Raw genomic sequence first — 26,850 nt, forward strand, 5'->3', positions numbered from 1 at the left:
AGCCTTTCTTCGGCGGAGACATGCGGAGGTCGGTGCCGCGGGTGTGCGGGAGGTGAAGGAAGGATTATCGTGCCCGAAGGGCTGCAGGATTAGCGGTGAAGGATATCGGTCCGGCGGAGCTCCTCTCACACACGTCCTCTCACATGCTGCGCCAGGCCACGCCCCAACTGTAGGATATCCTAACCCAAGCCATAACTCGAACTCTAGCCATAACCCGAACCCTAGCCATAGCAAAACCCTAACTTATCCTAACTCAAGCCATAACTCTAAGGGAACCCAAGCCATAACCCGAACTCTAGCCATAATCCAAATCCTAGCCATAACCATAACATAACCCTAACCGAACCCAAGCCCAGCCATAACCCTAACCCTAGCCATAACCCTAACCAAACCCAAGCCATAACCCTAACCCTAGCCATAACCCTAACTGAACCAAACGCAAGCCATAACCTTAACTGAACCCTAGTCATAACCCTAACCAAACCCAAGCCATAACCCTAACTGAACCCTAGTCATAACCCTAACCTAACACAAGCCATAACCCTTACAAAACACAAGCCAAAACTCTATCCAAACCCTAGCCTAAACCTAACTGAATAAAAGCCATAACCCAAACCCAAGCCATAGCCATAACCCCAACCAAAGTCATAACCCAAAGCTTGGCCAAACCCTAGCTATAATCACTACGGGAGAAAAAGGAATTGTGTCACACCATGTATGTTATCATTGGACAAAACCAAACACAAACTGTAAAGTTGCAATAGAAATCGCACGATTTTGAAGTCGCACAAGTGTGAATAGATTGGGGGGGGCGCAGGGGGTTCCCCACACACCGATAGACACTAAAGTAACACAAATATTATTGGAATTCTTTTACAATGTATCATGTAAGATTGTGTTTTACCTCATAGGGCAACACTGAAAGAGACCCCTGACATCCACAAGGCAAAATCCCAATGACACCGCGCCGGTATTCCCAAGCTCCGCCTACCAGTATAGGAAGGAATGGGTCCTGCAGTTCAGCGGAGAGACATAATGATGAGAATTTCTGGAGGGAAGAGAAGCCGAAACCGCCCCCACCAATCACAGCAATGCCATTCCCCCTGACAGACCAGTCTCCCACACTCCTGATGGGAGGATCTATAGGGGAAGGACCCCAATAGTAACCAGGGCCCCATATTGTCTGCATCGCCATCAGCCTCTGTCACACGAATAATCTGTAAACCATCAAAATTTGCTATCAAGGAGTCCCCAGTATCCATGTGTGCCCCAAAATCAAATGTGCTCCCTGGTTACTATTGGGGCTCCTCCCCTATAGATCCTCCCACCAGGAGTGGGGGGAGACTGGTCTGTCGGGGGGAATGGCATTGCTGCGATTGGTGGGGGTGGTTTCTGCTTCCCTCCCCTCCAGAATATTTCCTCATTATGTCTCTACACTGAACTGCTGGACGAATTCTTCCTCCATGACAGTTCTATAACGGTGGGCGGAGCTTAGTAATACCGACGCAGTGTCATTGTGATTTTATAGATCATCAATATCAATAGCTGCCTTGTGGATGTGGGAGTCACTTTCAGGCTCGGTTCACACTACTGCGACCTACAGAGTAACTGACAGGCGACCTCCTGGTGACTTGATGCAGCCTGAGTGCGACTTTGATGTGACTTTGCCTTGTGCAGGTATTCAGATATACCCGCATACAGGAAGATGCCAGGCACTGCCTGGGGCAATCTTCCTGTAATGTCCAATCCAAACCCCATGAATAGAGATGAGGATGCGACTTGGAGGCGACTTCCATTAAAGTCTATGGGCACAGGTTGGATAGAAGTCGCCTAGAAGTAGTACCGGAACCGTTTCTAAAGTCGGAGTGACTTCAGTAGTGCAAAGAGACAGTTCTCATTGGCTGACATGGATGTCAGATGTCATGCGATTTGGGGTCTCAAGTCGGATCCCAGGTTGCACAGTGTGGTCTGAGCATTAGTGTTGTTCTATGAGGTAAAAGCACAAAATCTCACAATACATTATAATAGAATTTCAGTAGAGGTAATATTTTATTTTAGTGTATCGGTGTGTGAGTACCGCCCCCCCTGCCCCACCCCCATCATCCATCTGAAAGAAAGGTCCACAAAACCCGAAACATTCAGATCCTGAACCCACAAACAGTGACTGGGGAGGGGGGGGGGGGCAAATTTTCTACACAAATTACCTGCTGACTGCGCTTCCCCGGAATATTACCCAAAACTCCGTTCTCCATCTTCCCCAACCCCCCCCCCCCCATGTACCCATTCCTCCCTGTATATAGTATATAGAGATCAGTATTGTAGGACACGGAGCGCCCTCTGGTGGACGTCCTCCATCTTCCCCCCCCCGTCTATGTACCCATTCCTCCCTGTATATAGTATATAGAGATCAGTATTGTAGGACCCGGAGCACCCTCTGGTGGACGTTCTCCATCTTCCCCAACCCCCCCCCCCCCATGTACCCATTCCTCCCTGTATATAGTATATAGAGATCAGTATTGTAGGATCCGGAGCGCCCTCTGGTGGACGTTCTCCATCTTCCCCCGTCTATGTACCCATTCCTCCCTGTATATAGTATATAGAGATCAGTATTGTAGGACTCGGAGCGCCCTCTGGTGGACGTTCTCCATCTTCCCCCGTCTATGTACCCATTCCTCCCTGTATATAGTATATAGAGATCAGTATTGTAGGACACGGAGTGCCCTCTGGTGGACGTTCTCCATCCCCCCCCCCCCGTCTATGTACCCATTCCTCCCTGTATATAGTATATAGAGATCATTATTGTAGGACCCGGAGCTCCCTCTGGTGGACGTTCTCCATCTTCCCCCGTCTATGTACCCATTCCTCCCTGTATATAGTATATAGAGATCATTATTGTAGGACTCGGAGCTCCCTCTGGTGGACGTTCTCCATCTTCCCCCGTCTATGTACCCATTCCTCCCTGTATATAGTATATAGAGATCAGTATTGTAGGACTCGGAGCGCCCTCTGGTGGACGTTCTCCATCTTCCCCCGTCTATGTACCCATTCCTCCCTGTATATAGTATATAGAGATCAGTATTGTAGGACTCGGAGCGCCCTCTGGTGGACGTTCTCCATCTTCCCCCGTCTATGTACCCATTCCTCCCTGTATATAGTATATAGAGATCAGTATTGTAGGACTCGGAGCGCCCTCTGGTGGACGTTCTCCATCTTCCCCCCCGTCTATGTACCCATTCCTCCCTGTATATAGTATATAGAGATCAGTATTGTAGGACTCGGAGCGCCCTCTGGTGGAAGTTCTCCATCTTCCCCCCCGTCTATGTACCCATTCCTCCCTGTATATAGTATATAGAGATCAGTATTGTAGGACTCGGAGCGCCCTCTGGTGGACGTTCTCCATCTTCCCCCGTCTATGTACCCATTCCTCCCTGTATATAGTATATAGAGATCAGTATTGTAGGACTCGGAGCGCCCTCTGGTGGACGTTCTCCATCTTCCCCCCCGTCTATGTACCCATTCCTCCCTGTATATAGTATATAGAGATCAGTATTGTAGGACCCGGAGCGCCCTCTGGTGGACGTCCTCCATCTTCCCCCATCTATGTACCCATTCCTCCCTGTATATAGTATATAGAGATCAGTATTGTAGGACACGGAGTGCCCTCTGGTGGACGTTCTCCATCTTCCCCCGTCTATGTACCCATTCCTCCCTGTATATAGTATATAGAGATCAGTATTGTAGGACCCGGAGCGCCCTCTGGTGGACGTTCTCCATCCCCCCCCCCCCGTCTATGTACCCATTCCTCCCTGTATATAGTATATAGAGATCAGTATTGTAGGACCCGGAGCGCCCTCTGGTGGACGTTCTCCATCTTCCCCTGTCTATGTACCCATTCCTCCCTGTATATAGTATATAGAGATCAGTATTGTAGGATCCGGAGCGCCCTCTGGTGGACGTTCTCCATCTTCCCCCGTCTATGTACCCATTCCTCCCTGTATATAGTATATAGAGATCAGTATTGTAGGACACGGAGCGCCCTCTGGTGGACGTTCTCCATCTTCCCCCCCGTCTATGTACCCATTCCTCCCTGTATATAGTATATAGAGATCAGTATTGTAGGACTCGGAGCGCCCTCTGGTGGACGTTCTCCATCTTCCCCCGTCTATGTACCCATTCCTCCCTGTATATAGTATATAGAGATCAGTATTGTAGGATCCGGAGCGCCCTCTGGAGGACGTTCTCCATCTTCCCCCCGTCTATGTACCCATTCCTCCCTGTATATAGTATATAGAGATCAGTATTGTAGGACTCGGAGCGCCCTCTGGTGGACGTTCTCCATCTTCCCCCCCGTCTATGTACCCATTCCTCCCTGTATATAGTATATAGAGATCAGTATTGTAGGACACGGAGCGCCCTCTGGTGGACGTTCTCCATCTTCCCCAACGCCCCCCCATGTACCCATTCCTCCCTGTATATAGTATATAGAGATCAGTATTGTAGGACTCGGAGCGCCCTCTGGTGGACGTTCTCCATCCCCCCGTCTATGTACCCATTCCTCCCTGTATATAGTATATAGTGATCAGTATTGTAGGACACGGAGTGCCCTCTGGTGGACGTTCTCCATCTTCCCCCGTCTATGTACCCATTCCTCCCTGTATATAGTATATAGAGATCAGTATTGTAGGATCCGGAGCGCCCTCTGGTGGACGTTCTCCATCTTCCCCCCGTCTATGTACCCATTCCTCCCTGTATATAGTATATAGAGATCAGTATTGTAGGACTCGGAGCGCCCTCTGGTGGACGTTCTCCATCTTCCCCCGTCTATGTACCCATTCCTCCCTGTATATAGTATATAGAGATCAGTATTGTAGGACCCGGAGCGCCCTCTGGTGGACGTTCTCCATCTTCCCCCGTCTATGTACCCATTCCTCCCTGTATATAGTATATAGAGATCAGTATTGTAGGACCCAGAGCGCCCTCTGGTGGACGTTCTCCATCCCCCCCCCCGTCTATGTACCCATTCCTCCCTGTATATAGTATATAGAGATCATTATTGTAGGACCCGGAGCTCCCTCTGGTGGACGTTCTCCATCTTCCCCCGTCTATGTACCCATTCCTCCCTGTATATAGTATATAGAGATCAGTATTGTAGGACTCGGAGCGCCCTCTGGTGGACGTTCTCCATCTTCCCCCCCGTCTATGTACCCATTCCTCCCTGTATATAGTATATAGAGATCAGTATTGTAGGACTCGGAGCGCCCTCTGGTGGACGTTCTCCATCTTCCCCCGTCTATGTACCCATTCCTCCCTGTATATAGTATATAGAGATCAGTATTGTAGGATCCGGAGCTCCCTCTGGTGGACGTTCTCCATCTTCCCCCGTCTATGTACCCATTCCTCCCTGTATATAGTATATAGAGATCAGTATTGTAGGACTCGGAGCGCCCTCTGGTGGACGTTCTCCATCTTCCCCCGTCTATGTACCCATTCCTCCCTGTATATAGTATATAGAGATCAGTATTGTAGGACCCGGAGCTCCCTCTGGTGGACGTTCTCCATCTTCCCCCGTCTATGTACCCATTCCTCCCTGTATATAGTATATAGAGATCAGTATTGTAGGACTCGGAGCGCCCTCTGGTGGACGTTCTCCATCTCCCCCCCCGTCTATGTACCCATTCCTCCCTGTATATAGTATATAGAGATCAGTATTGTAGGATCCGGAGCGCCCTCTGGTGGACGTTCTCCATCTTCCCCTGTCTATGTACCCATTCCTCCCTGTATATAGTATATAGAGATCAGTATTGTAGGACTCGGAGCGCCCTCTGGTGGACGTTCTCCATCTCCCCCCCCGTCTATGTACCCATTCCTCCCTGTATATAGTATATAGAGATCAGTATTGTAGGACTCGGAGCGCCCTCTGGTGGACGTTCTCCATCTTCCCCTCCGTCTATGTACCCATTCCTCCCTGTATATAGTATATAGAGATCAGTATTGTAGGACTCGGAGCGCCCTCTGGTGGACGTTCTCCATCTTCCCCTCCGTCTATGTACCCATTCCTCCCTGTATATAGTATATAGAGATCAGTATTGTAGGACTCGGAGCGCCCTCTGGTGGACGTTCTCCATCTCCCCCCCCGTCTATGTACCCATTCCTCCCTGTATATAGTATATAGAGATCAGTATTGTAGGACTCGGAGCGCCCTCTGGTGGACGTTCTCCATCTTCCCCCCCCCCCCGTCTATGTACCCATTCCTCCCTGTATATAGTATATAGAGATCAGTATTGTAGGATCCGGAGCGCCCTCTGGTGGACGTTCTCCATCTTCCCCCGTCTATGTACCCATTCCTCCCTGTATATAGTATATAGAGATCAGTATTGTAGGATCCGGAGCGCCCTCTGGTGGACGTTCTCCATCTTCCCCCGTCTATGTACCCATTCCTCCCTGTATATAGTATATAGAGATCAGTATTGTAGGACTCGGAGCGCCCTCTGGTGGACGTTCTCCATCTTCCCCCGTCTATGTACCCATTCCTCCCTGTATATAGTATATAGAGATCAGTATTGTAGGACTCGGAGCGCCCTCTGGTGGACGTTCTCCATCTTCCCCCGTCTATGTACCCATTCCTCCCTGTATATAGTATATAGAGATCAGTATTGTAGGACTCGGAGCACCCTCTGGTGGACGTTCTCCATCTTTCCCCAACCCCCCCCCCCCCATGTACCCATTCCTCTCTGTATATAGTATATAGAGATCAGTATTGTAGGATCCGGAGCGCCCTCTGGTGGACGTTCTCCATCTTCCCCCCCGTCTATGTACCCATTCCTCCCTGTATATAGTATATAGAGATCAGTATTGTAGGATCCGGAGCGCCCTCTGGTGGACGTTTTCCATCTTCCCCCGTCTATGTACACATTCCTCCCTGTATATAGTATATAGAGATCAGTATTGTAGGACTCGGAGCGCCCTCTGGTGGACGTTCTCCATCTTACCCCGTCTATGTACCCATTCCTCCCTGTATATAGTATATAGAGATCAGTATTGTAGGACTCGGAGCGCCCTCTGGTGGACGTTCTCCATCTTCCCCCGTCTATGTACCCATTCCTCCCTGTATATAGTATATAGAGATCAGTATTGTAGGACTCGGAGCGCCCTCTGGTGGACGTTTTCCATCTTCCCCCGTCTATGTACCCATTCCTCCCTGTATATAGTATATAGAGATCAGTATTGTAGGACTCGGAGCGCCCTCTGGTGGACGTTCTCCATCTTCCCCCGTCTATGTACCCATTCCTCCCTGTATATAGTATATAGAGATCAGTATTGTAGGATCCGGAGCGCCCTCTGGTGGAAGTTCTCCATCTTCCCCCGTCTATGTACCCATTCCTCCCTGTATATAGTATATAGAGATCAGTATTGTAGGACTCGGAGCGCCCTCTGGTGGACGTTCTCCATCTTCCCCTCCGTCTATGTACCCATTCCTCCCTGTATATAGTATATAGAGATCAGTATTGTAGGACTCGGAGCGCCCTCTGGTGGACGTTCATCTTCCCCCCGTCTATGTACCCATTCCTCCCTGTATATAGTATATAGAGATCAGTATTGTAGGACTCGGAGCTCCCTCTGGTGGACGTTCTCCATCTTCCCCCCCCCCGTCTATGTACCCATTCCTCCCTGTATATAGTATATAGAGATCAGTATTGTAGGACTCGGAGCGCCCTCTGGTGGACTTTCTCCATCTTCCCCCCGTCTATGTACCCATTCCTCCCTGTATATAGTATATAGAGATCAGTATTGTAGGACTCGGAGCGCCCTCTGGTGGACGTTCTCCATCTTCCCCCGTCTATGTACCCATTCCTCCCTGTATATAGTATATAGAGATCAGTATTGTAGGACTCGGAGCACCCTCTGGTGGACGTTCTCCATCTTCCCCCCCCTTCTATGTACCCATTCCTCCCTGTATATAGTATATAGAGATCAGTATTGTAGGATCCGGAGCGCCCTCTGGTGGATGTTCTCCATCTTCCCCCCGTCTATGTACCCATTCCTCCCTGTATATAGTATATAGAGATCAGTATTGTAGGACCCGGAGCGCCCTCTGGTGGACGTTCTCCATCTTCCCCCGTCTATGTACCCATTCCTCCCTGTATATAGTATATAGAGATCAGTATTGTAGGACCCGGAGCGCCCTCTGGTGGACGTTCTCCATCTTCCCCCGTCTATGTACCCATTCCTCCCTGTATATAGTATATAGAGATCAGTATTGTAGGACTCGGAGCGCCCTCTGGTGGACGTTCTCCATCTTCCCCCGTCTATGTACCCATTCCTCCCTGTATATAGTATATAGAGATCAGTATTGTAGGACTCGGAGCACCCTCTGGTGGACGTTCTCCATCTTCCCCCCCGTCTATGTACCCATTCCTCCCTGTATATAGTATATAGAGATCAGTATTGTAGGACCCGGAGCGCCCTCTGGTGGACGTTCTCCATCTTCCCCCGTCTATGTACCCATTCCTCCCTGTATATAGTATATAGAGATCAGTATTGTAGGACCCGGAGCTCCCTCTGGTGGACGTTCTCCATCTCCCCCCCCGTCTATGTACCCATTCCTCGCTGTATATAGTATATAGAGATCAGTATTGTAGGACTCGGAGCGCCCTCTGGTGGACGTTCTCCATCTTCCCCTGTCTATGTACCCATTCCTCCCTGTATATAGTATATAGAGATCAGTATTGTAGGACTCGGAGCGCCCTCTGGTGGACGTTCTCCATCTTCCCCCGTCTATGTACCCATTCCTCCCTGTATATAGTATATAGAGATCAGTATTGTAGGACTCGGAGCGCCCTCTGGTGGACGTTCTCCATCTTCCCCCCCCTTCTATGTACCCATTCCTCCCTGTATATAGTATATAGAGATCAGTATTGTAGGACTCGGAGCGCCCTCTGGTGGACGTTCTCCATCTTCCCCCGTCTATGTACCCATTCCTCCCTGTATATAGTATATAGAGATCAGTATTGTAGGACTCGGAGCACCCTCTGGTGGACGTTCTCCATCTTCCCCCCCGTCTATGTACCCATTCCTCCCTGTATATAGTATATAGAGATCAGTATTGTAGGACTCGGAGCACCCTCTGGTGGACGTTCTCCATCTTCCCCCCCGTCTATGTACCCATTCCTCCCTGTATATAGTATATAGAGATCAGTATTGTAGGATCCGGAGCGCCCTCTGGTGGATGTTCTCCATCTTCCCCTGTCTATGTACCCATTCCTCCCTGTATATAGTATATAGAGATCAGTATTGTAGGATCCGGAGCGCCCTCTGGTGGACGTTCTCCATCTTCCCCCGTCTATGTACCCATTCCTCCCTGTATATAGTATATAGAGATCAGTATTGAAGGACTCGGAGCGCCCTCTGGTGGACGTTCTCCATCTTCCCCCCGTCTATGTACCCATTCCTCCCTGTATATAGTATATAGAGATCAGTATTGTAGGACCCGGAGCGCCCTCTGGTGGACGTTCTCCATCTTCCCCCAGTCTATGTACCCATTCCTCCCTGTATATAGTATATAGAGATCAGTATTGTAGGACTCGGAGCTCCCTCTGGTGGACGTCCTCCATCTTCCCCCCCGTCTATGTACCCATTCCCCCCTGTATATAGTATATAGAGATCAGTATTGTAGGACTCGGAGCTCCCTCTGGTGGACGTCCTCCATCTTCCCCCCCGTCTATGTACCCATTCCTCCCTGTATATAGTATATAGAGATCAGTATTGTAGGACTCGGAGCGCCCTCTGGTGGACGTTCTCCATCTTCCCCCGTCTATGTACCCATTCCTCCCTGTATATAGTATATAGAGATCAGTATTGTAGGACACGGAGCTCCCTCTGAAGAACGTTCTCCATCTTTCCCCAACCCCCCCCCCCCCCATGTACCCATTCCTCCCTGTATATAGTATATAGAGATCAGTATTGTAGGATCCGGAGCTCCCTCTGGTGGACGTTCTCCATCTTCCCCCGTCTATGTACCCATTCCTCCCTGTATATAGTATATAGAGATCAGTATTGTAGGACTCGGAGCGCCCTCTGGTGGACGTTCTCCATCTTCCCCCGTCTATGTACCCAGTCCTCCCTGTATATAGTATATAGAGATCAGTATTGTAGGACTCGGAGCGCCCTCTGGTGGACGTTCTCCATCTTCCCCCGTCTATGTACCCATTCCTCCCTGTATATAGTATATAGAGATCAGTATTGTAGGACTCGGAGCGCCCTCTGGTGGACGTTCTCCATCTTCCCCTGTCTATGTACCCATTCCTCCCTGTATATAGTATATAGAGATCAGTATTGAAGGACTCGGAGCGCCCTCTGGTGGACGTTCTCCATCTTCCCCCGTCTATGTACCCATTCCTCCCTGTATATAGTATATAGAGATCAGTATTGTAGGACTCGGAGCGCCCTCTGGTGGACGTTCTCCATCTTCCCCCGTCTATGTACCCATTCCTCCCTGTATATAGTATATAGAGATCAGTATTGTAGGACACGGAGCGCCCTCTGGTGGACGTTCTCCATCTTCCCCCGTCTATGTACCCATTCCTCCCTGTATATAGTATATAGAGATCAGTATTGTAGGACTCGGAGCGCCCTCTGGTGGACGTTCTCCATCTTCCCCCGTCTATGTACCCATTCCTCCCTGTATATAGTATATAGAGATCAGTATTGTAGGACTCGGAGCGCCCTCTGGTGGACGTTCTCCATCTTCCCCCCCGTCTATGTACCCATTCCTCCCTGTATATAGTATATAGAGATCAGTATTGTAGGACACGGAGTGCCCTCTGGTGGACGTTCTCCATCTTCCCCCCGTCTATGTACCCATTCCTCCCTGTATATAGTATATAGAGATCAGTATTGTAGGACTCGGAGCGCCCTCTGGTGGACGTTCTCCATCTTCCCCTGTCTATGTACCCATTCCTCCCTGTATATAGTATATAGAGATCAGTATTGTAGGACTCGGAGCGCCCTCTGGTGGACGTTCATCTTCCCCCCGTCTATGTACCCATTCCTCCCTGTATATAGTATATAGAGATCAGTATTGTAGGACTCGGAGCTCCCTCTGGTGGACGTTCTCCATCTTCCCCCCCCGTCTATGTACCCATTCCTCCCTGTATATAGTATATAGAGATCAGTATTGTAGGACTCGGAGCGCCCTCTGGTGGAAGTTCTCCATCTTCCCCCGTCTATGTACCCATTCCTCCCTGTATATAGTATATAGTGATCAGTATTGTAGGACTCGGAGCGCCCTCTGGTGGACGTTCTCCATCTCCCCCCCCCCCGTCTATGTACCCATTCCTCCCTGTATATAGTATATAGAGATCAGTATTGTAGGACTCGGAGCGCCCTCTGGTGGACTTTCTCCATCTTCCCCCGTCTATGTACCCATTCCTCCCTGTATATAGTATATAGAGATCAGTATTGTAGGACTCGGAGCGCCCTCTGGTGGACTTTCTCCATCTTCCCCCCGTCTATGTACCCATTCCTCCCTGTATATAGTATATAGAGATGAGTATTGTAGGACTCGGAGCGCCCTCTGGTGGACGTTCTCCATCTTCCCCCATCTATGTACCCATTCCTCCCTGTATATAGTATATAGAGATCAGTATTGTAGGACCCGGAGCACCCTCTGGTGGACGTTCTCCATCTTCCCCCGTCTATGTACCCATTCCTCCCTGTATATAGTATATAGAGATCAGTATTGTAGGATCCGGAGCGCCCTCTGGTGGACGTTCTCCATCTTCCCCCCCCTTCTATGTACCCATTCCTCCCTGTATATAGTATATAGAGATCAGTATTGTAGGACCCGGAGCGCCCTCTGGTGGACGTTCTCCATCTTCCCCCGTCTATGTACCCATTCCTCCCTGTATATAGTATATAGAGATCAGTATTGTAGGATCCGGAGCGCCCTCTGGTGGACGTTCTCCATCTTCCCCCCCCTTCTATGTACCCATTCCTCCCTGTATATAGTATATAGAGATCAGTATTGTAGGACCCGGAGCACCCTCTGGTGGACGTTCTCCATCTTCCCCCGTCTATGTACCCATTCCTCCCTGTATATAGTATATAGAGATCAGTATTGTAGGATCCGGAGCGCCCTCTGGTGGATGTTCTCCATCTTCCCCCCGTCTATGTACCCATTCCTCCCTGTATATAGTATATAGAGATCAGTATTGTAGGATCCGGAGCTCCCTCTGGTGGACGTTCTCCATCTTCCCCTGTCTATGTACCCATTCCTCCCTGTATATAGTATATAGAGATCAGTATTGTAGGATCCGGAGCGCCCTCTGGTGGATGTTCTCCATCTTCCCCCCGTCTATGTACCCATTCCTCCCTGTATATAGTATATAGAGATCAGTATTGTAGGACTCGGAGCTCCCTCTGGTGGACGTTCTCCATCTTCCCCCAGTCTATGTACCCATTCCTCCCTGTATATAGTATATAGAGATCAGTATTGTAGGACTCGGAGCGCCCTCTGGTGGACTTTCTCCATCTTCCCCCAGTCTATGTACCCATTCCTCCCTGTATATAGTATATAGAGATCAGTATTGTAGGACTCGGAGCACCCTCTGGTGGACGTTCTCCATCTTCCCCCCCGTCTATGTACCCATTCCTCCCTGTATATAGTATATAGAGATCAGTATTGTAGGACTCGGAGCGCCCTCTGGTGGACGTTCTCCATCTTCCCCCGTCTATGTACCCATTCCTCCCTGTATATAGTATATAGAGATCAGTATTGTAGGATCCGGAGCTCCCTCTGGTGGACGTTCTCCATCTTCCCCTGTCTATGTACCCATTCCTCCCTGTATATAGTATATAGAGATCAGTATTGTAGGATCCGGAGCGCCCTCTGGTGGATGTTCTCCATCTTCCCCCGTCTATGTACCCATTCCTCCCTGTATATAGTATATAGAGATCAGTATTGTAGGATCCGGAGCGCCCTCTGGTGGATGTTCTCCATCTTCCCCCGTCTATGTACCCATTCCTCCCTGTATATAGTATATAGAGATCAGTATTGTAGGACCCGGAGCGCCCTCTGGTGGACGTTCTCCATCTTCCCCCGTCTATGTACCCATTCCTCCCTGTATATAGTATATAGAGATCAGTATTGTAGGACTCGGAGCGCCCTCTGGTGGACGTTCTCCATCTTCCCCCCCGTCTATGTACCCATTCCTCCCTGTATATAGTATATAGAGATCAGTATTGTAGGACTCGGAGCTCCCTCTGGTGGACGTCCTCCATCTTCCCCCGTCTATGTACCCATTCCTCCCTGTATATAGTATATAGAGATCAGTATTGTAGGACTCGGAGCGCCCTCTGGTGGACGTTCTCCATCTTCCCCTGTCTATGTACCCATTCCTCCCTGTATATAGTATATAGAGATCAGTATTGTAGGATCCGGAGCTCCCTCTGGTGGACGTTCTCCATCTTCCCCCGCCTATGTACCCATTCCTCCCTGTATATAGTATATAGAGATCAGTATTGTAGGACTCGGAGCTCCCTCTGGTGGACGTTCTCCATCTTCCCCCAGTCTATGTACCCATTCCTCCCTGTATATAGTATATAGAGATCAGTATTGTAGGACTCGGAGCGCCCTCTGGTGGACGTTCTCCATCTTCCCCCGCCTATGTACCCATTCCTCCCTGTATATAGTATATAGAGATCAGTATTGTAGGATCCGGAGCTCCCTCTGGTGGACGTTCTCCATCTTCCCCCCGTCTATGTACCCATTCCTCCCTGTATATAGTATATAGAGATCAGTATTGTAGGACTCGGAGCTCCCTCTGGTGGACGTTCTCCATCTTCCCCCAGTCTATGTACCCATTCCTCCCTGTATATAGTATATAGAGATCAGTATTGTAGGACTCGGAGCTCCCTCTGGTGGACGTTCTCCATCTTCCCCCAGTCTATGTACCCATTCCTCCCTGTATATAGTATATAGAGATCAGTATTGTAGGATCCGGAGCGCCCTCTGGTGGATGTTCTCCATCTTCCCCCCGTCTATGTACCCATTCCTCCCTGTATATAGTATATAGAGATCAGTATTGTAGGACTCGGAGCTCCCTCTGGTGGACGTTCTCCATCTTCCCCCTGTCTATGTACCCATTCCTCCCTGTATATAGTATATAGAGATCAGTATTGTAGGACTCGGAGCTCCCTCTGGTGGACGTTCTCCATCTTCCCCCCGTCTATGTACCCATTCCTCCCTGTATATAGTATATAGAGATCAGTATTGTAGGACTCGGAGCTCCCTCTGGTGGACGTTCTCCATCTTCCCCCAGTCTATGTACCCATTCCTCCCTGTATATAGTATATAGAGATCAGTATTGTAGGACTCGGAGCGCCCTCTGGTGGACGTTCTCCATCTTCCCCCCCGTCTATGTACCCATTCCTCCCTGTATATAGTATATAGAGATCAGTATTGTAGGACTCGGAGCGCCCTCTGGTGGACGTTCTCCATCTTCCCCCGTCTATGTACCCATTCCTCCCTGTATATAGTATATAGAGATCAGTATTGTAGGACTCGGAGCGCCCTCTGGTGGACGTTCTCCATCTTCCCCCGTCTATGTACCCATTCCTCCCTGTATATAGTATATAGAGATCAGTATTGTAGGACTCGGAGCGCCCTCTGGTGGACGTTCTCCATCTTCCCCCCCGTCTATGTACCCATTCCTCCCTGTATATAGTATATAGAGATCAGTATTGTAGGACACGGAGTGCCCTCTGGTGGACGTTCTCCATCTTCCCCCGTCTATGTACCCATTCCTCCCTGTATATAGTATATAGAGATCAGTATTGTAGGACTCGGAGCGCCCTCTGGTGGACGTTCTCCATCTTCCCCCCCGTCTATGTACCCATTCCTCCCTGTATATAGTATATAGAGATCAGTATTGTAGGACTCGGAGCGCCCTCTGGTGGACGTTCTCCATCTTCCCCCCTGTCTATGTACCCATTCCTCCCTGTATATAGTATATAGAGATCAGTATTGTAGGATCCGGAGCGCCCTCTGGTGGACGTTCTCCATCTTCCCCCCGTCTATGTACCCATTCCTCCCTGTATATAGTATATAGAGATCAGTATTGTAGGACTCGGAGCGCCCTCTGGTGGACGTTCTCCATCTCCCCCCCCGTCTATGTACCCATTCCTCCCTGTATATAGTATATAGAGATCAGTATTGTAGGACTCGGAGCTCCCTCTGGTGGACGTTCTCCATCTTCCCCCGTCTATGTACCCATTCCTCGCTGTATATAGTATATAGAGATCAGTATTGTAGGATCCGGAGCGCCCTCTGGTGGACGTTCTCCATCTTCCCCTGTCTATGTACCCATTCCTCCCTGTATATAGTATATAGAGATCAGTATTGTAGGACTCGGAGCTCCCTCTGGTGGACGTTCTCCATCTTCCCCCGTCTATGTACCCATTCCTCGCTGTATATAGTATATAGAGATCAGTATTGTAGGATCCGGAGCGCCCTCTGGTGGACGTTCTCCATCTTCCCCCGTCTATGTACCCATTCCTCCCTGTATATAGTATATAGAGATCAGTATTGTAGGATCCGGAGCGCCCTCTGGTGGACGTTCTCCATCTTCCCCCGTCTATGTACCCATTCCTCCCTGTATATAGTATATAGAGATCAGTATTGTAGGACTCGGAGCGCCCTCTGGTGGACGTTCTCCATCTTCCCCTGTCTATGTACCCATTCCTCCCTGTATATAGTATATAGAGATCAGTATTGTAGGACTCGGAGCACCCTCTGGTGGACGTTCTCCATCTTCCCCCGTCTATGTACCCATTCCTCCCTGTATATAGTATATAGAGATCAGTATTGTAGGACTCGGAGCTCCCTCTGGTGGACGTTCTCCATCTTCCCCCCGTCTATGTACCCATTCCTCCCTGTATATAGTATATAGAGATCAGTATTGTAGGACTCGGAGCGCCCTCTGGTGGACGCTCTCCATCCCCCCCCCCGTCTATGTACCCATTCCTCCCTGTATATAGTATATAGAGATCAGTATTGTAGGACTCGGAGCTCCCTCTGGTGGACGTTCTCCATCTTCCCCTGTCTATGTACCCATTCCTCCCTGTATATAGTATATAGAGATCAGTATTGTAGGACTCGGAGCGCCCTCTGGTGGACGCTCTCCATCCCCCCCCCCGTCTATGTACCCATTCCTCCCTGTATATAGTATATAGAGATCAGTATTGTAGGACTCGGAGCGCCCTCTGGTGGACGTTCTCCATCTTCCCCCCCGTCTATGTACCCATTCCTCCCTGTATATAGTATATAGAGATCAGTAGTGTAGGATCCGGAGCGCCCTCTGGTGGACGTTCTCCATCTTCCCCCCCGTCTATGTACCCATTCCTCGCTGTATATAGTATATAGAGATCAGTATTGTAGGACACGGAGTGCCCTCTGGTGGACGTTCTCCATCTTCCCCCCCGTCTATGTACCCATTCCTCCCTGTATATAGTATATAGAGATCAGTATTGTAGGACCCGGAGCGCCCTCTGGTGGACGTTCTCCATCTTCCCCCCCGTCTATGTACCCATTCCTCGCTGTATATAGTATATAGAGATCAGTATTGTAGGACCCGGAGCTCCCTCTGGTGGACGTTCTCCATCTTCCCCCCCGTCTATGTACCCATTCCTCGCTGTATATAGTATATAGAGATCAGTATTGTAGGACTCGGAGCGCCCTCTGGTGGACGTTCTCCATAAGACGCACAGAAGGCCTTTTTCGGACATTTCTTGTTTAGATAAATTCTGTATTTTTTCTGGATGAGTTCGAACCCCCAAACATGAAATACATTTTTTAGCAAAGACTCTGGAGAATAAAATGGCGGTCGCTGCAATATTGTTTTTTCACGCGGTATTTTCGCAGCGGTCTTTCAAACGCATTTCTTTGTAAAAAAAAAATTTCACTGCATTTAACAAAAAAAGTAAACAGTAAAGTTCCCCCAATATTTCTCTATAATGTGAACGATGAGGTCATGTGGAGTAAATAAATAGCTGACATGTTACAGTTAAAAAATTGCGCACACTCGTGGAATGGCGACAAACTTTGTTACCTAAAAATATCCGTAGGTGACGCTTTAAAAATTCCATGCTGGAGGGGAGGGGGGGGGGGGCAGAGCAGAGTCCATGCTGGAGGGGAGGGGGGGGGGGCAGAGCAGAGTCCATGCTGGAGGGGGGGGGGGCAGAGCAGAGTTAATGCTGGAGGGGGGGCAGAGCAGAGTCCATGCTGGAGGGGGGGCAGAGCAGAGTCCATGCTGGAGGGGGGGGCAGAGCAGAGTCCATGCTGGAGGGGGGGGCAGAGCAGAGTCCATGCTGGAGGGGGGGGGCAGAGTCCATGCTGGAGGGGGGGCAGAGCAGAGTCCATGCTGGAGGGGGGGGGGCAGAGCAGAGTCCATGCTGGAGGGGGGCAGAGTAGATTTAATGCTGGAGGGGGGGGCAGAGCAGAGTTAATGCTGGGGGGGGGCAGAGTAGAGTTAATGTTGGAGGGGGGGCAGAGCAGAGTTAATGCTGGAGGAGGGTGGGGGGCAGAGCGGAGGTAATGCTGGAGGCGGGGGGCAGAGCGGAGGTAATGCTGGAGGCGGGGGGCAGAGCAGAGTCAATGCTGGAGGGGGGGGGGGGCAGAGCAGAGTCAATGCTGGAGGGGGGGGGGCAGAGCAGAGTCAATGCTGGAAGGGGTGGGCAGAGTAAAGTCAATGCTGGAGGGGGGGGCAGAGTAGAGTGAATGTTGGAGGGGGGCAGAGCAGAGTTAATGCTTGAGGAGGGTGGGGGGGCAGAGCAGAGTTAATGCTGGAGGCGGGGGGCAGAGCAGAGTCAATGTTGGAGGGGGGGCAGAGCAGAGTCAATGTTGGATTGGAGGCGGGGGCAGAGCAGAGTCAATGTTGGAGAGGGGGGGGGCAGAGCAGAGTCAATGTTGGAGAGGGGGGGGGGCAGAGCAGAGTCAATGTTGGAGGGGGGCGGCAGAGCAGAGTCAATGTTGGAGGCGGGGGGCAGAGCAGAGTCAATGTTGGAGGCGGGGGGCAGAGCAGAGTCAATGTTGGAGGCGGGGGGCAGAGCACAGTCAATGTTGGAGAGGGGGGGGCAGAGCAGAGTCAATGTTGGATTGGAGGCGGGGGCAGAGCAGAGTCAATGTTGGAGAGGGGGGGGCAGAGCAGAGTCAATGTTGGATTGGAGGCGGGGGCAGAGCAGAGTCAATGTTGGAGGCGAGGGGCAGAGCAGAGTCAATGTTGGATTGGAGGTGGGGGCAGAGCAGAGTCAATGTTGGAGAGGGGGGGGGGGCAGAGCAGAGTCAATGTTGGAGAGGGGGGGCAGAGCAGAGTCAATGTTGGAGAGGGGGGGCAGAGCAGAGTCAATGTTGGAGAGGGGGGGGGGGCAGAGCAGAGTCAATGTTGGATTGGAGGCGGGGGCAGAGCAGAGTCAATGTTGGAGGCGGGGGGCAGAGCAGAGTCAATGTTGGAGAGGGGGGGGCAGAGCAGAGTCAATGTTGGAGAGGGGGGGCAGAGCAGAGTCAATGTTGGAGGGGGGCCGCAGAGCAGAGTCAATGTTGGAGAGGGGGGGGGGCAGAGCAGAGTCAATGTTGGATTGGAGGCGGGGGCAGAGCAGAGTCAATGTTGGAGGCGGGGGGCAGAGCAGAGTCAATGTTGGAGAGGGGGGGGCAGAGCAGAGTCAATGTTGGAGAGGGGGGGCAGAGCAGAGTCAATGTTGGAGGGGGGCCGCAGAGCAGAGTCAATGTTGGATTGGAGGCGGGGGCAGAGCAGAGTCAATGTTGGAGAGGGGGGGGGGCAGAGCAGAGTCAATGTTGGAGAGGAGGGGGGCAGAGCAGAGTCAATGTTGGAGGCGGGGGGCAGAGCACAGTCAATGTTGGAGAGGGGGGGGGGGCAGAGCAGAGTCAATGTTGGATTGGAGGCGGGGGCAGAGCAGAGTCAATGTTGGAGAGGGGGGGGCAGAGCAGAGTCAATGTTGGATTGGAGGCGGGGGCAGAGCAGAGTCAATGTTGGAGGCGGGGGGCAGAGCAGAGTCAATGTTGGATTGGAGGCGGGGGCAGAGCAGAGTCAATGTTGGAGAGGGGGGGCAGAGCAGAGTCAATGTTGGAGGCAGGGGGCAGAGCAGAGTCAATGTTGGAGAGGCGGGGGCAGAGCAGAGTCAATGTTGGAGAGGGGGGGGCAGAGCAGAGTCAATGTTGGATTGGAGGCGGGGGCAGAGCAGAGTCAATGTTGGAGGCGGGGGGCAGAGCAGAGTCAATGTTGGAGGCGGGGGGCAGAGCAGAGTCAATGTTGGATTGGAGGCGGGGGGCAGAGCAGAGTCAATGTTGGATTGGAGGCGGGGGGGCAGAGCAGAGTCAATGTTGGATTGGAGGCGGGGGCAGAGCAGAGTCAATGTTGGAGGGGGGGGCAGGGCAGAGTCAATGTTGGAGGCGGGGGGCAGAGCAGAGTCAATGTTGGAGGCGGGGGGCAGAGCAGAGTCAATGTTGGAGAGGGGGGGGCAGAGCAGAGTCAATGTTGGAGGCGGGGGGCAGAGCAGAGTCAATGTTGGAGGCGGGGGGCAGAGCAGAGTCAATGTTGGAGGCGGGGGGCAGAGCAGAGTCAATGTTGGAGAGGGGGGGGCAGAGCAGAGTCAATGTTGGAGGCGGGGGGCAGAGCAGAGTCAATGTTGGAGGCGGGGGGCAGAGCAGAGTCAATGTTGGAGAGGGGGGGGCAGAGCAGAGTCAATGTTGGAGGCGGGGGGCAGAGCAGAGTCAATGTTGGAGGCGGGGGGCAGAGCAGAGTCAATGTTGGAGAGGGGGGGGGCAGAGCAGAGTCAATGTTGGAGGCGGGGGGCAGAGCAGAGTCAATGTTGGAGGCGGGGGGCAGAGCAGAGTCAATGTTGGAGAGGGGGGGGGGGGCAGAGGTCAGGAGACAACAGTTGGAATGCTACATCTGACTGATTCATAACATACAAAGTAACGTCTTCCTATTCACAGCGAAACGCGTTTCGTCTCACCTGCCTCCAACCTGCCGAACCCAAAATAGCTGAGCAGCTTCAGGAGGAGTTTCTCCTCGATCTGAACGGTGAACTTCTGTGCTGTGATCAGGAGGTGCTGGAAAGACAAGAAGATTGGTTACACATTGGCCTCCCATTTACCACGCCGCTACAACGCACACACACTATTACTTCAACCGGATTGGCTTCCGGATACCAATCACCTTCCATTTTCATGGGCTCGTCCTTTAGGACGTCATTCAGTGCATGCATCGGAGTTCCATCATCCCAGCACTGCCACCATGTGTGCAGCTCAGTGTACAGCACAGAGCACACAGGGAGGGAAGGGGGAGAAGGGAGGGAAGAGGGAGGGGAGAGGGAGGAGGAGGAGGGAGGGAAGGGGGAGAAGGGAGGAGGGAGGGAAGAGGGAGGGGAGAGGCAGGGGAGAGGGAGGAGGAGGAGGGAGGGGAGAGGGAGGAGGAGGAGGGAGGGGAGAGGGAGGAGGAGGGAGGGAAGGGGAGGAGGGAGGGAAGGGGGAGGAGGGAGGGAAGGGGGAGGAGGGAGGGAAGAGGGAGGGGAGAGGGAGGAGGAGGAGGAGGAGGAGGAGGGAGGGAAGGGGGAGGAGGAGGGAGGGAAGGGGGAGGAGGGGAGAGGGAAGAGGGAGGGGAGAGGGAGGAGGAAGAGGGAGGGAAGGGGGAGGAGGAGGGAGGGAAGGGGGAGGAGGGAGAGAAGAGGGAGGGGAGAGGGAGGAGGAGGAGGGAGGGAAGGGGGAGAAGGGAGGAGGGAGGGAAGAGGGAGGAGGAGGAGGGAGGGAAGGGGGAGGAGGAGGGAGGGAAGGGGGAGGAGGGAGGGAAGAGGGAGGGGAGAGGGAGGAGGGAGGGAAGGGGGAGGAGGGAGGGAAGAGGGAGGAGGGAGGGAAGGGGGAGGAGGGAGGGAAGGGGGAGGAGGGAGGGGAGAGGGAGGGGAGAGGGAGGAGGAGGAGGGAGGGAAGGGGGAGAAGGGAGGAGGGAGGGAAGAGGGAGGGGATAGGGGAGAGGGAGGAGGAGGAGGGAGGGGAGAGGGAGGAGGAGGGAGGGAAGGGGGAGGAGGGAGGGAAGAGGGAGGGGAGAGGGAAGAGGGAGGGGAGAGGGAGGAGGGAGGGGAGAGGGAGGAGGAGGAGGAGGGAGGGAAGGGGGAGGAGGAGGGAGGGAAGGGGGAGGAGGAGGGAGGGAAGGGGGAGGAGGAGGGAGGGAAAGGGGAGGGGAGAGGGAAGAGGGAGGGGAGAGGGAGGAGGAGGAGGGAGGGAAGGGGGAGGAGGAGGAGGGAGGGAAGGGGGAGGAGGAGGGAGGGAAGGGGGAGGAGGGAGAGAAGAGGGAGGGGAGAGGGAGGAGGAGGAGGGAGGGAAGGGGGAGAAGGGAGGAGGGAGGGAAGAGGGAGGGGAGAGGGAGGAGGAGGAGGGAGGGAAGGGGGAGGAGGAGGGAGGGAAGGGGGAGGAGGGAGGGAAGAGGGAGGAGGGAGGGAAGAGGGAGGAGGGAGGGAAGGGGGAGGAGGGAGGGAAGAGGGAGGGGAGAGGGAGGAGGAGGAGGGAGGGAAGGGGGAGGAGGAGGGAGGGAAGGGGGAGGAGGAGGGAGGGAAGGGGGAGGAGGAGGGAGGGAAGGGGGAGGAGGGAGGGAGGGAAGGGGGAGGAGGGAGGGAGGGAAGGGGGAGGAGGGAGGGAGGGGGAGAAGGGGGATTGTGAAATTGTACAGGAATCGGATCGCATAAGTGTGAACCTAGAAAAGGGTGCTGCACTATTTTGGTGTGAATACGATGCGATATCAGCCCCACACAGTTTGTATGATCTGTACAGCAATGCGGTGTGATTCACATGTGATGTCTGGCATTGCACCGTGTGAACCGTGTATATTGATATACAATCTATGGGAAATATATACAGGGATTTTTATACTTGGATTTTTATATTAGTAATGGCCATGGCGGGCAATCTGACACTAACTGACACGGGGAGGGAACTGACTAACTGCCACTGACATCACCAGTGACACTAATACAGTGATCGGTGCCAATAATATGCACTGTCACTGTACAATGACACTGGCTGGGAAGGGGTTAACTGTGTGCCTAGCCGGTGTTTTACTGTGTGCCTAGCCAGTGTTTATGTGTACTGTGTGCCTACCCGGTGTTTGTGTGTACTGTGTGCCTAGCCAGTGTTTGTGTGTACTGTGTGCCTAGCCGGTGTTTATGTGTACTGTGTGCCTAGCCAGTGTTTATGTGTACTGTGTGCCTAGCCGGTGTTTATGTGTACTGTGTGCCTAGCCAGTGTTTATGTGTGATGGGCGCCTAGCCAGTGTTTATGTGTACTGGGTGCCTAGCCAGTGTTTATATGTACTGGGTGCCTAGCCGGTGTTTATATGTACTGGGTGCCTAGCCAGTGTTTCCGTGACCCCAAATTACACAAACCAATAGCAGTGCTTCACAAGCCAATAGCAGCACACAGGGAGGACATGGCAGGGTGGCGGTTCGCCCGGTACAGGGTGCTCGGTGGAAGATGATCGGGGGGTTTAGTAAAGGTGCTCATAGCATACTGTGGCTGGACACCTTCCTGATACGGGTCACGCTCTAGAACAGAGGTTCCGGCTTGTATGGACTCCAACTGAGAGAACGAGGTTCTGATTGGGTGCTGCCAATCTGATAGGGCGGAGCATTAGCCAACAGAAGGGAATGCATGAAATAACCAACAAGGAGTGAGGGGGCGGGGCACAAGCAGGATGCCATTATGGAGATTGTGAAATGGCAAATCAAACGTGCCCCAGACCAGCCAAGGATTGGTGACGCCATGGGTAGTCCCAGGGCAATCCCAGTGCAAGGCTAATCCCAGGCCAGTGCCAGGCTAATCCCAGGCCAGTGCAAGGCTAATCCCAGGGAAGTCTCAGGCTAGTCCCAGGCACCCCGGCCAGTCTCAGTCCAGTCCCAGGCCAGTCCCAGGCCAGTCTCAGGTCAGTCTGAGGTCAGTCTCAGATCAGTCCCAGGCCAGTCTCAGGCCAGTCTCAGGTCATTCCCAGGTGAGTCTCAGGGCAGTCTCAGGGCAGTCCCAGGTCAGTCTCAGGCCAGTCTCAGGCCAGTCTCAGGCCAGTCTCAGGCCAGTCCCAGGCCAGTCTCAGGGCAGTCCCAGGTCAGTCTCAGGTCAGTCCCAGGTCAGTCTCAGGCCAGTCTCAGGTCAGTCTCAGGTCAGTCTCAGGTCAGTCTCAGGCCAGTCTCAGGCCAGTCCCAGGCCAGTCTCAGGGCAGTCCCAGGTCAGTCTCAGGTCAGTCCCAGGTCAGTCTCAGGCCAGTCTCAGGTCAGTCTCAGGTCAGTCTCAGGTCAGTCTCAGGCCAGTCTCAGGCCAGTCCCAGGCCAGTCCCAGGTCAGTCTCAGGTCAGTCTCAGGCCAGTCTCAGGCCAGTCTCAGGCCAGTCTCAGGTCATTCCCAGGTGAGTCTCAGGGCAGTCTCAGGGCAGTCCCAGGTCAGTCTCAGGCCAGTCTCAGGCCAGTCTCAGGCCAGTCCCAGGCCAGTCTCAGGCCAGTCCCAGGCCAGTCTCAGGCCAGTCCCAGGCCAGTCTCAGGGCAGTCCCAGGTCAGTCTCAGGTCAGTCCCAGGTCAGTCTCAGGCCAGTCTCAGGTCAGTCTCAGGTCAGTCTCAGGTCAGTCTCAGGCCAGTCTCAGGCCAGTCCCAGGCCAGTCCCAGGTCAGTCTCAGGTCAGTCTCAGGCCAGTCTCAGGCCAGTCCCAGGTCAGTCTCAGGCCAGTCCCAGGCCAGTCCCAGGCACCCCAGCCAGTCTATGATGCAGGTATACCGTCAGCATGCACTGAACTTTCTATACACTCCATACTAAGCCATGCGGAGGTCTGAAGATGTACGAGTTGTGTTGGTGTTCCTCTAATTCTAACACTTCGGAGGGGCCCCCCCCGGACATTTTGGGGGGGATCCAGAATGCTGACATTGTGATGATTTGTAGCACATGAAACGCGCTGATTGGAGGAGGAGAAATTACCTTGTAGAGGTCAGTCAGGGCGTTCTTGCTGGGAACTCTCATGGCGTTGACCTGTATGGCTGGCCCGGAGTCCATCTCCGCACTCTCCATGGTCCTTGGAGTGGCGTAGAGCATGGCGGGCTGAGTGCTGCCAATTAGTTGGTTATCAACCTAATTTATAGAAAGAAATGCGATACAAAATAAGAATCTCAATCATCAATAACAGGAAACTTACTGAGTTCTTTGTTCTCAGGAGTATATATATATATATATATATATACACACACACACACACACACACACACACACACACACACACACACACAGGAGGCGTGTCCAGGAAGTAATGAGAATTACATTTTAAAAAAATTCCTTTTACTGAATAATGTTACAATTGATCATTGTCTCCTTCTAAGGAAAGGGGGAGGGGGAGACGGGAGGGAAAGGGAGGGGAGACATGGGAGGGAAAGGGGGGGGGGGAAACGGGAGGGAAGGGGGGGAAACGGGAGGGAAGGGGGGGAGACGGAAGGGAAAGGGCGGGGGAGACGGAAGGGAAAGGGCGGGGGAGACGGGAGGGAAAGGGAGGGGAGACATGGGAGGGAAAGGGAGGGGAGACATGGGAGGGAAAGGGAGGGGAGACATGGGAGGGAAAGGGGGGGAGACATGGGAGGGAAAGGGGGGGAGACGGGAGGGAAAGGGGGGGAGACGGGAGGGAAAGGTGGGGGGAGACGGAAGGGAAAGGGGAGGAGACGGGAGGGAAAGGGGGGGAGACGGGAAGGAAAGGGGGGGGATACGGGAGGGAAAGGGGGGGGGAGACAGGAGAGAAAGGGGGGGGGGAGACAGGAGAGAAAGGGGGGGGAGACAGGAGAGAAAGGGGGGGGAGACAGGAGAGAAAGGGGGGGGGAGACGGTAGGGAAAGGGGGGGAGATGGGAGGGAAAGGGGGGGAGATGGGAGGGAAACGGGGGGAAAGGGGGGGGGGGAGACAGAAGGGAGACGGGGGGAAAGGGGGGGGAGACGGGAGGGAAAGGGGGGGGGGGGAAGAGAAGAAGTAAAAGAATTAAAAAATCTCATTCTCATTACTTTCTGGACACACCTCGTATACTGAAATAGGAATTGGTGGGGGGGGTCACCCTTGGAGGTGCAGCAAAAAACCCCAGAAAAAATATAAAAAAAACATTTTAAGACGGAAGTCCTATTCACAGAACTGAAGAATAGGACGAGGCAGGAATAGAATGAAGATGTATGGACACTGTACCTGAAGATTTTGGATGTTGAGCTCCAGCACCTGATTGGCTGTCAGATGTGTGTAGTGGACATCAATGTCCATGAGGCTGACAAACACCAACTCTTCGGGGAATTTATTAATGAGTGAAATGCCGATTCCTTCCTGTAACTTCACCGTAACCTGCAAATAAAGAGAAAGAAGAGGCGTCACCTCAGCTCGGCTCTCGGAGGTCTCAGCATTTATTTCTGGTCAGAAGGAGGACCTCCAGCTCCTGGTCTTCATCCGGACTCTTGAATCTCCTCATCTCCAGCTGAGTCAGTTCATCCATTTCACTGGAAAGACGATTGTTTCTGCGCTGGCTGAAGTCTGTGATCTGCAGAGTAAATTCAATCATCGGTTATTAATGACCTCCCGTTCCTCCATCACACAGGTCAGTGCACCCGGGAACACGGATGTCACATATTGCAGCTCACCCCCCTTACATGTGACGGCTGCAGTCATTTTTTAGGCATTCTGGTTTTGAATTTAAAGCGGAGTTCCACTCTCCTGGCCAAAATGATCCGAATCACATCATGGAGATTTCTGTATTCACCGGCCATAGATAGAGCCGGCCATGTGCACATTACCAGGACTTCTCTTCTCTCCAGCTGTGGCCATGGAGGATGTGGGCAGCTGAAGCCGGCCTGGCTTTATTTCCTGGATTTTGTGCAGCTGGCTACCCAGCATGCACCTAGCGATCTTGCGCCTGCGCAGTAATGACACTGCAGGCGTGCTTTGTTCCAGTCAGGAAATCTCGTGACTTCTGGGATCAATGAGATAGATATCCCAGGAGTCAACCGGCCAGGCTGATGACTTAGTCACCAACCCAGGGAAGATTAATGAGAAATGTCACCATATAAGCAGCCAAACATTGCATCACTATGGGCAGGGCTTCCATCAGGGGGGGGGCAGCCCATAAACCATGAGGGGCCCGGACATCTTAATCTTACCCCCCTGTGTAGCCTTCAGAACTGCTCAGTGCTCACTGTGAACTGGAGACAAGTTGTTAGACATCACATTGGTAAATTGATTGACAATGTTGCTGGATGCGGGCCTGTGCAGTGACTGTCTCTTTATTGGATTGGGATGTTTCTTTGCTGGATTAGGATGTCTCTTTGCTATATGGGGATGTCTCCGCTGGATTGGAATGTCTCTGTGCTGAATATATGGGGATGTCTCTGCTGGATTGGGATATCTCTGTGCTGAATATATGGGGATGTCTCTTTGCTGAAAATATGGGGGTGTCTCTTTGCTGCTCTTTGGCCAAAATATAATTCCTTACTGGTAATACTTTCACGCACTGATGGCTTGGAATACAGTTTTCATTTTAACATATTAAGTTATAAGTGTGTTTAAATAAAAGTGGGTGCACTGAAGGACTCGGTGGGATGGCCAGTGGGCGGATCTAGTGGGATGGCCAGTGGGCGGATCTAGTAGGATGGCCAGTGGGTGGATTTAGTGGGATGGCCAGTGGGTGGATTTAGTGGGATGGCCAGTGGGCGGATCTAGTAGGATGGCCAGTGGGTGGATTTAGTGGGATGGCCAGTGGGCGGATTTAGTGGGATGGTCAGTGGGCGGATTTAGTGGGATGG

General features: G+C 52.4%; 2 protein-coding genes across 2 annotated transcripts in view; one reads left to right on the plus strand and one right to left on the minus strand.

Moving 5' to 3' along the window:
• Positions 1 to 26,850, plus strand: part of CFAP107 (cilia and flagella associated protein 107) — a 498,422-nt gene that overhangs the window by 300,125 nt on the left and 171,447 nt on the right. The window lies entirely within an intron of this gene.
• Positions 1 to 26,850, minus strand: part of VPS13D (vacuolar protein sorting 13 homolog D) — a 431,274-nt gene that overhangs the window by 112,373 nt on the left and 292,051 nt on the right. The window contains exons 58-61 of the mRNA XM_082274036.1: positions 25,482 to 25,592; positions 25,250 to 25,399; positions 24,015 to 24,164; positions 20,029 to 20,125 (exon numbers count right to left, since the gene is read on the minus strand). Of these exons, the coding sequence (XP_082130162.1) occupies positions 20,029 to 20,125; positions 24,015 to 24,164; positions 25,250 to 25,399; positions 25,482 to 25,592 (508 nt within the window). The remainder of the gene's footprint in view (positions 1 to 20,028; positions 20,126 to 24,014; positions 24,165 to 25,249; positions 25,400 to 25,481; positions 25,593 to 26,850) is intronic.

This window comes from Pelophylax lessonae, assembly GCF_965119305.1.
Source record: "Pelophylax lessonae genome assembly, chromosome: 12".
NCBI lineage: Eukaryota > Metazoa > Chordata > Amphibia > Anura > Ranidae > Pelophylax > Pelophylax lessonae.